The sequence below is a fragment of the Arachis ipaensis genome, chromosome B04 (assembly GCF_000816755.2).
Source record: "Arachis ipaensis cultivar K30076 chromosome B04, Araip1.1, whole genome shotgun sequence".
Classification (NCBI taxonomy): Eukaryota; Viridiplantae; Streptophyta; class Magnoliopsida; order Fabales; family Fabaceae; genus Arachis; species Arachis ipaensis.
In genome coordinates, this window is record NC_029788.2 from 129,581,258 (window position 1) to 129,591,606 (window position 10,349).

Here is a 10,349-nt window from a genome sequence, read left to right on the forward strand (position 1 = left end):
ATTTACAATTTTTCTAAGTATATATAGTTATTTTTTCAAAAGATAATCATCCCGATTAAAATTAAATATATAGTAAAAACAAAACAAACGACTTTACATATATTTTTTATTGTAAACAAACAACCAATTTTTATATATAACAAAGGAAAAAAATTGATATGTTCAACAAATTTTTTTTTTCGTTTTACATTTAAGGTAAAAATTCAGGTGAAGTCGACTTCACGTAAAATTGATATCTGAGAGCCGTTAGATGAAAATTTAGTAAAATCAGTTAAATCATCTAATGACTCTCCAGTATCAACTTCACGTAAAATCGACTGTACCTAAATTTCAACCTACATTTAAACCAGCGTTAACTAATACACACACTCTCTATTACCTAAAATGATCTTATTTTTGGACACTAACAACGTACAGACGCTTGCAAAATATTAAAATACACAAATGAGAAGTAAGGTTTGATGGCTGAAAATCCACGTGCATTTATATAAAGTTGATATTCAAAAATTGTTAGATGATTTAACAAATTTAATTAAATCATTATCTAACAGTCTTTAATTATCAACTCCACATAAAATTATTGGAATTTTAATGGAGGCCGGATTCATGATGATTTATCTTGGCGACTGAAGAAGTGGTTGATGGTTGGCATAATCTCGGGTGGTCGAGTGCGAAGGAACTTCCTCAGCCCATGCTCTACGTATTTCTCTCCCTCTTCTCGGTTCTCTAACACTCCCATGTTCCTTCGAGCTTTGCTCACCCTATAATTATATTCATTTCTTCAACAAATTCAAGTAATAGTATATAGTATATTATTGTATGTAACATAACATATATGAAATGTCAAAAAAATTATACTTAAGGATAAGTTAAACATTTCATATATTAGTTGTATGTAATTGAATTTGAATTTTACCTAACATCAGGGTTCCTTATCAAATTTCGTGATAATTGAAAGACGCACATACTCGTCACAAATGTCATTGCCGCCATTAGAGGGTAAACCTGCACATTCACGTCCATATTCATATTAATTATATTAATGACATAACTAATTAACTTTATTAGCATCAAAATATAAAGTAACACATATAACTGACTTGGAATAATTAACGTAACAACCTTTTAAAACAGTTAGAAATATCATATAATAATTAATTATATATCTAAGAAGTCGTTAATATAAGATAAATAAAACATAACATGGTGTATATACCTCAGGTTTCATCCAACGCCCCATTAGTTTAGGAAATTTGTCTCCTTAATCCTTATATCCTTGGGAAAAAGAAAGAGATGAAATGCCTTCTTTGCTTCTTGGATTTCAAAATATTTGGTTGATTATTTGATCTAATTTTCTTTTCATGGTTCTTCCTGTGTGCTATTCATGTCTATATATATATATAATATATAGTAGAATTTGTAGCTATCACTTTGTAATTAATTAAGGAAACTTGGCATGCAAGGTGGCATTTAAAATTTAAATTACAGTGTGCTGTGTTCAAAGGTAAAGTATTTAACATTCATTAGTTAGTAACATGAAACCAGGGGCTTGCCTCATGTTTTTGCATGATACTATGTATTCTTTATAAGCTAATAATATTATTAATTAATTGATTAAAATACGTAGAGGAAAAATATATATAATATAATTGACCTTATGGACCTACCAATAGAGTTGTGTGATTTTGACCCAGAACAAGACCTTGACAAATTAGTAATGACAACTATAACGAGAATGTTCCATTTTGAATAAAATAATAAATTTTGACAACTAATTTGATTGGTGAGAAAGAGATCAGATTAGGACAATGGAAATCACTTCCACCCTTTCGCTTCTGAAAGTACTAAGAATTTCATTTCATTATTGGATAAGGCTTAGTTTATTTATATAAAATATACTTTAGTATTTCTTTTTTTTTTTTCAATTTGAATTGGCGTCTTTCCTGGTGTTTGAAACGGTTTATTATTAGCTTTACCATTTTAGAAGTGTATTAAAATTTTTCATTTCATGAAAAGATTAATTTATATTATTATACTATGGCGACTTGCATTTGCTTGATATTGATATTTTGGTCCATCAATTGAAACATTGGTTTGGACTATACGTATTTTATGAGTTTATCTTGTACGAATTGTTTTAAATTTCATATCTCAAAATTATTTTTAAATGTGTTTTCTTTAATTAAGATATGAAAAAATTTCTGTGTACATATATATTTGCATTAGTTAATTGCTTTTCTTAAAAACAAAAAATTTAAAGTATAAGGTAATAAACTAAAAATTCTAAGGGATAGTAATACCAATATATTCTTTGAGTTGTTTTAAATTATCAAACATTTTTAAAGCCTTCAAACTTATTATATTTGGCAATTAAGCAAGGTTAATTGGAGATTAATTTCAAGAACTATAGAAAAATTTGGGTAGTGCTGGCAAACACTCAATTCCCCAATAACTTAATTATCGAAGATATTATTATATACTCATATATGCATGGAAACATAATTAGGGTGTCTAGATTGAAGCAAAGGTTATTAATTAAGGGAGTAATAATTGAGGTTCAATGTCTGGACCCTTGGTCATGAAAATTGTTAAGAAGTCTGAATATGTTATGGATTTGTAGATTGGGGGATGGAGAGTTATCAAAGCCTTTGCAGGTTCAATAATCGTTTCATTTGTTGGACGGATGAAATAGGCCACAGTGGTTCTTGCACTCTCACAGTTTGTTACAACACGATGTTCAGCGCCGATCAACCTTCCATTGCTAATTATCTACACATATCAAAACTTTCAATTATTACTAGAAGCAAAAAATAATTAGTGGCTAAGAAACTTTTTTATTGTGCGATCTTTTATGGAACGAGTAAAATTAGATTCGTCTTAATTTGATCTGATTTTAAATATAGACGGAGTCTATTTTTAAAATTCTTATCCGATCATAAATTTAACAAAACTTCATTACTTTTAGTCCACAATAATATCATATCTAGACCGATTGAAAATCGGATCCATATGAAACCTAAACTTAAAAAAAAAGGATAAAAGCAATTTGTTATCAATAAAACTTAAAATACAGAACTAAAGATTCACACAAATTTATCTTATATAAATTCCAATTCATAATCTCTAAAATCAAATTTATATTTTAAATAAATAATTTTATTACATGATGAAGTTTTTATATAACTCAAAAAATTTTATTTAATAACTAATTTGTTATGTTAAGAGGCTTAAACTTTTAAAGAAATTAATTACACCGAAACTACTCTATAAATACCAATTCTATCAGCATCAAACTTGAGAGAAATAAAAGTTATTAGCAAGGATAGACAAAAGATAACCTGCTGAGTAATTAACTTAGTGGTTTATCATGTTACTATTATTTTTGTGTTTAGAATTGCGTAAAAGATGATTAAAATATTATTTTAAAATGAAATATAAAGATAACAAGAAATAGTTAGAGAAATGAATATAATATATACCTGTAAGAGAAGTCCAATGTTAACTACAAAAGCATTTGGAATTGGTTCAACTCCAATCCATTCCCCATCTTTGAAAACTTGAAGTGCATTTATATCTTTCTCTTGCAGAAGAATGGTAAGAAGGGTTGGGTCCCTATGCTTTGGAGCTCCCAATGTTAAACTTGGTTCTGGGCATGGAGGGTAATGATGAGTTAGCAATAATGGACTTTCACTAAGTCCACCATTGCAATATTCTCGATCAAGTCCTAGTCCTTCACATAACACCTCCAATATTTTCACTCCCAATTTTCTCATTTCTTCTGTATATCTCTCAACTACTTCACTGTCATAATCCACTATTTTTTGTTAATTCCAATGATTAATTAATTTAACAGTTTAATTTAATTAGTAATTATTCTAAAAATATAAGTTTAATTATTCTGTTGGTCTCTATAATTTTATTAAATTTTTAATTAGATCACTGTACTACTTTTTTTTTCGATTAAGTCCTTATACTACTTTAATTTTTGTAATTAGGTTATTTTCATTAAAAAAAAAACGTTAAAATTGACATAATATTTCTTTCAAAAAATATGTGGCCAAATATCTAATTAGGTTCTTATGAATACTTTTAATTTGCGAAAAAATATTTAGTTAAATTTAACCATTTTTACACTGAGAATGGCCTAATTATAAAATTAAAATTAGTGTAGGGACCTAATTAAAAGAAAAAAAATATAAGGATCTAATTGCAAAAACTATAGGACCAACAGAATAGTTAAACAAAAAAATATATGTTATCGAAATAATTTTTTTAGTGATTTTTCTTTCTTGATAAGTACTATATATATATATACTATGGTTAGTGATATTATTTTTTCTTGTTTAGCTAACACTTAATGAAATTGAGGAAATTTCGATGTTATTGTTGAGAAAAATGGAAACAATTCTAAAATTAACATTGGTTGCGTTTCTAAAAGGAGTGAAATGGAATCAGAAATTTGATTTGTGATATATGATATGATATTTAATTAAATAGAACAATCAGGCATTAGGAAAAATAATAAAATTAAATCATTGTCAACCAATACATCAAATTCCACAATAATGAAAGCATATCTGATACGAATCGAAGGATTCATATGAATATATAGTGATTGATGTGAAGGTTTTGCAATTTATATTCACTTAAATGTGACCACAAAGAGAATATATTAAATAAAATTTCATTTCTTGATGAGAAATAGAAATTCAAAACAATTAAATGACATCATATCGTCATCATCATTTCGTTCATCAAACTATCAAAACCAAACCTTCAAACCTAGAATTTAAGCTCGAACCGTATATTGATAACTAAATTTCTAAGAATACTATTAATATTAATAAATTAGCAAAACCTACTATTAATAATGTTTTAGTTATTTTTTTAATTAAGGTGAAAGTTTTATTTCTAACTCCTTCCGCATGACCATCGATGGAAGGGAGGTGATTTAAGAATCGGAGACAATTTATTGGTGAAAATAAAAGAGTAATTAAATATTTAAATTGATTCTTGAAAAATTTTAGATCAAATATTTTGGTCTACGATAAATTTTTATTTTTTAAAAATTTTTAAAAATTATTTTCGTCGAACAAATTAGTTTTTTCGTCACTTTCAACCAAATATAAGTCTTTAACACTTTTATTATAAAACGATTAGATCAAAAAAATATTATTATAAGATAAATTAATTTTTATTCTAAATAATAAAAAAATTAATCCATCTGATGAGAATAATTCTTGAAGAATTTTAAAGAATAATTTATTAGAGACCAACGTATTTGATATAAAAAGTTGGTTTAATTATTTTGTTGATTTTTATAGTTTTGCGAAATTTTTAATTAAATTTCTATATTTTTTTTTAATTGGGTCCTTGCACCAATTTTTTTTTTCAATTAGGTCCCTATTAACAGTAATTGGTTTAATTATATAGGGACTCAATTAAGAAAAAAAATTGGTACAGAGACCCAAATAAAAAGAAAAAAAAAGTATAGGAATCCAATTAAAAATAAAATTTGGTGCAAGGACTCAATTAAAAAGAAAAAAAATATAAGGACCTAATTGAAAATTTTGCAAAACTATAAGACTAACAGAGTAATTAAATCTAAAAAATTTTTGAGGAATAATTTGGATGTTTGATGAAATAAAAAATTGGTGTTTAATAAAAAGAAGAAATGAGTGATATAATTGATGGATTTGAAGATATACCGATATGTATCAGGCTTTTGAGGCCAAAAGTGGATGAATTGACGAGAAGGTGGACAAAGGTGTCTCAAAGTGTCCCTCCAAAACTGAATGGCATCTTTGTTATTAATCTCACGGCTTGAATACAGTTTGCAGCTTCCATTTGGATCCTTCGAACTTTCCCTCATCTTTTCCTCTGCTGGCATGCCGTGGAATTCCTTCAATACATTCATTGTATCTTCTATCAACTCCTTAGAAACTCCATGGTTCGTAACCTAATTACATAATCAAATCCATTACTTTCATCTTAATAAACAAATTAATATGTATTTTTTTTAATTATTCAATTGGTTGTTATAGTTTTACTAAAGTAATTAAAAATTTAATTAAAATTTTGATTACGTTTTTTTTTTTTAAAATATATAAAAATTTAATTACAAATTTAATAAAATTATAGAGACCAACAAAATAATTAAACCTTTTTTGTTCTTGTCATCACAAAAAAATGAAGCATGTGGCTAAGCCCTCATATTTCACTACACCACCAGGGACAAATAGCGGCGGTTTTGGGGGGATTTTGTGACAATTTCACAGTTATATATTTATAAGCAAAGATTTATATAATCAAATGTAACTTTTTTCACAGTTATGAAAATAATTTTACACAGGAAAAAAATGATATATTTGACTATTTGTGTCCATAATGTAAAAAATAGATAAAAAATAAACCTTACACCAACAATAATGCAAATAAAAATCAAGCTTATAAGTTATAAATAAAGCAACACTTCTCCAAAATTTAAGCTAAATTAAACATCCATTTCAAATACATATATGTGAGATTATTCAAGAAGAGAGAAAAGATTATTTAAAGTAGAAAGTGGCATGCAATTTATTGGCAATCTTGAATACAATAATAAATTAAACCTGAAAAAATCCATATTGCTCGGAAGCTCTCAAAATTTGACCAAGAACTTCAACATGATCATGTACTCCGAGATCCACCACCGGAATCGTCTTGCCGGAAGCAACAACAGCCGTGCCGGGTCTACTTTCCGGTGGTTGCACATAGGATAAGGGCACTGAGGAATGAAGATGGAACCAGCTAGATACAAGCATTTGATCCATGTTCTCCTGAATTTGTGCACCAATAATATTGTGTGAACCATGCATTATTGAGAAGTTTAATTCTTGTATCCCTTAATATATGGATTGACGAAAAATAAAAAATAAATAAATAAAAGACCACATTATAATTATTATGTATGAAAGATGAAATTTTTGACTATTAAAAAGTTAAAGGCATCACTTAATATATAATTAATAATATATGTGTTGGTTGCCATGTGGGAAAGTTTATCATATACATAAAAGTATGTACACTTTGACTTATAATTTTAAGACTTTAAAGTCTATTAAAATTATAAGGCCACCACCTCACCATCATGATCTGCTTCAATAAATAATTGTTACTCAAAATTATTTATCAATTAATTGAATTTATAATAATTAATCACATTGTGATTATCTACCCAAAAAAAGAAAAAAACCATATTGCCATTATCAGAAATAGATATTTTATTGCTGAAAAATGATGAATGGTTGGTTTGTTTGAACTTTATTTCAAAATAATTATAAATAAATATTATAAAAAATCATAGAATTACATTGTTATCAATTGACAAGTTAATTCAACCAGTTATTGAAATTAAAAAGAATCAATGCATTAAAATAATATAATGTTATTAGTAAATAATAAAATAATAGGAAATAGTTTGGCCTATCTTTTTCTTTTTCTCCTAATTTAGAGAATTGATGCATGTGGATGCGCAGCTGACTTTATTTTGAAAAATTAGACTGCGTTTTGTTTATGATTAAGAAACTGAAATAAAAATACAAAGACACAAAATTATGTTCGATAAAAAAGATATAGACAGAAACAATGTGTTTAACTGTCTAGCGACACTGAATTAGTATATTTTGTGTTTATTCTGATAAAAAAAATACAAAGACATTAATAAGAGATACAATTTATTTTTTATTTTTTTTAAATTTTTTATAATTATATTTTTTATTATTATATTTTTTGTCTTAAATTTTTTAAATAAAAAAAATAAGAATAAATTAAATTTTCATAATTTGTTCTAGTTTATCATCAAATAGAATATAAGAATATAAAATTTTGTGTTTTTGTCCTTTATATATTGTTCTCAATATCTTGTCTTATCCTATTCTCAGAATGCAGCTTTAAATTTGTACAAGTTATATATATAAAATTGGATAATAATTATTTTAAAACTTTCTTCTTCGTATATACCAAGGTACTATATACCAAAATTAAATGAAAAAAAGGGTACATAATCATCATCATCATTCTGATATAATTAGCTGGGCACAGCCTTTGTAGTTATGAATATTTATGAATGAGAATCGTAATTCTTAATAATATATATAAATTCATACAATAATGATGATCATTATGAACATAACTTATTTATCAATGATTGTGAACGAATTGTAACAATAATTCATTCTAAAAAGTAACCGACAACTTGCGGGTTTGGTAAAGTTCCAATACTATATTTTAACATTATTTTAAGTTTAAAGTTTTTCAACTGTCATTCGAGGAATCCACGGTATTATTCTTTGTCTTCTCAAACTTCTAGAGCTAACAACAAAAGCAAATCCAAGAGGGGATATGGAACAATGATTTTCAGCACAAAAATGATGACAACATGTTGCCTATCCTTTTGTAAACTTTCTTTATATGCATGAAAAGTATATATGTTACCCAAAGGCATATCATGGAGGGAAAAAAAATTGCATGTATGTCAATTACGATGATTGAGGTGAAAGATTTCATCAAAACCCTACTTAGGGATTCATCATGGATTGTTTATTAACCTTAATTTGATCTATTTTTTCAAGAAAAAAAGTGAGTTAATTTACACTATTAATCACTCTTGGATTAAAATAATAGGACTAAAAAATAATAAATATTACAAATTTAAAGGTAATTAAAATATTACTTTATAACTTAAATAACATTTTTCGGTTTGGATGATTTTTTTTCATTTTTTTTAGTTTCGATATTAAATTACTAATACTCATATTTTATTTTGAGTTTAATTTTGATTTACTGACGGTGTAAAAATCACATTCATTTTTTTGGATGACTAATTTAAAATGTAATTATTTTTGTTAATGTATCATCTAATATTTTATGTACATAATTTATAGAAGGCTCTTAATTACAATTTCTTTTAACAATGTAATAACGCATATGAAATTAGTTAATTTTAGTGTCAACTATAATCATAGGGATTGAAGGTGTCAAAGGAAAGACATAAACCTTAGCTATTCTATAATCATCTTGGCACGGTGAAAAATTAGATAATTTTTTAATCACACAAATCATCATAAAAATAATAATATTTAATTACATAATAAAATAATAAAATAATTTTGCAAATGTGTGCATCATCATAATCAAATTTAGCTTATATGATAAAGTGTGTTATAACATTTACTAATCAAATTTCTCAGGATCAACTTCAAAGCTCATCAACTTATATTATATTACAAACACACCATAGAAGTTTACACAAAACGATTAGCTAGTATATATAGTATATCAAAATTTGCATATACTTGTCCTAAAAAATGAACAGGGAATACCTACATAGAGATCACACATGAATTTGGATTAAGAGGCAAATTAAAACTAGTTGTGTAACTCTGATTCAACTTTGGGACCCTTGTGGAAGAAATTTGTACGAAACTCTTCATATGACATGGATTTGTATATAGTTTGTTGGGTGCTTGCGTTGACCAATAAATCATTTGCAGGTTCTATGATGCTTTCTTTTGATGGGTTCATGAAATAAGCAACAGATGTTCGTGCATTCCTTAAATTTGTCACAACCCGGTGTTCCGCACCAATCAACCTTCCATTACTAATTATCTGTGTATGAGTAAACAAAAACGTTATTTAATTAATTGCATTTGTTTGAGAAGAAAAATAACTTAGTCAATTTGTTATATCTTCAGGGTTCAATTTTAGAGGAAGAATGTAATTTAACAACATTTTCGGAAGTGAAAACTCAGGTGCAGTCGACTTCATGTGAAGTTGACTGCACATGAGTTTTCACCTTTCTAGAATAAGATAGAAGAGTGGTAGAGTAGTTAATAAGAATAAGTTCTCTAGTTAGTTTATAAATATAAAAAAATTTTTAAACAAACCTATTTTTAGTTAAAAAAAATTGGTTTAGGTTAATAAACTAAATGGATTTTTATTTTTTCATTTAAAAATCGAGTTTTCATTTAGAAACCGATTTTTTTGTTAAAAATCTGATTTCTCTATTTGGAAACCAATTTTTCATTTAAAAACCGGTTTTCTATTTAAAAACTGATTTTATAAAAAATTATATTTAAACTGAACTTTGACATTTTAAAAAATCAATTATTTAATCCTTTTGCTTATTATAACACCGGTTTAAAATTATAACATATTTATGAAAAATATTAGAAGATCGTTAGAATTTATTATTTTTGGCAATCATTTTTAGACATCAATCTAATTTTTTGAGTCTAGTAATTTAACAACATACTTTAATTTTATACTTTTAAATATTAATAATTAATTAAAAAATTAAATTCCGAATT

The 10,349-nt window shown here is 26.2% G+C and overlaps 3 protein-coding genes across 3 annotated transcripts in view; all 3 read right to left on the reverse strand.

Moving 5' to 3' along the window:
• On the reverse strand, nucleotides 337-1,397 carry LOC107638155. The gene is made up of 3 exons (XM_016341324.2): nucleotides 1,217-1,397; nucleotides 917-1,005; nucleotides 337-761 (listed from the first exon to the last, which is right to left on the reverse strand). The coding sequence occupies exons 1-3, from the start codon at nucleotides 1,238-1,240 to the stop codon at nucleotides 605-607; spliced, it is 270 nt and encodes an 89-aa protein (XP_016196810.1). The 5' UTR covers nucleotides 1,241-1,397; the 3' UTR covers nucleotides 337-604.
• On the reverse strand, nucleotides 2,488-6,921 carry LOC107638156 (protein DOWNY MILDEW RESISTANCE 6). Its single transcript, XM_016341325.2, has 4 exons — nucleotides 6,612-6,921; nucleotides 5,709-5,959; nucleotides 3,480-3,801; nucleotides 2,488-2,769 (listed from the first exon to the last, which is right to left on the reverse strand). Exons 1-4 carry the CDS (start codon nucleotides 6,855-6,857, stop codon nucleotides 2,536-2,538), a joined length of 1,053 nt encoding a protein of 350 aa, XP_016196811.1. The 5' UTR covers nucleotides 6,858-6,921; the 3' UTR covers nucleotides 2,488-2,535.
• Nucleotides 9,223-10,349, reverse strand: part of LOC107638157 (protein DOWNY MILDEW RESISTANCE 6-like) — an 11,763-nt gene continuing 10,636 nt past the window's right edge. Inside the window, exon 5 of the mRNA XM_021122650.1 lies at nucleotides 9,223-9,648. Coding sequence (XP_020978309.1) covers nucleotides 9,409-9,648 — 240 coding nt within the window. The 3' untranslated portion in view covers nucleotides 9,223-9,408. The remainder of the gene's footprint in view (nucleotides 9,649-10,349) is intronic.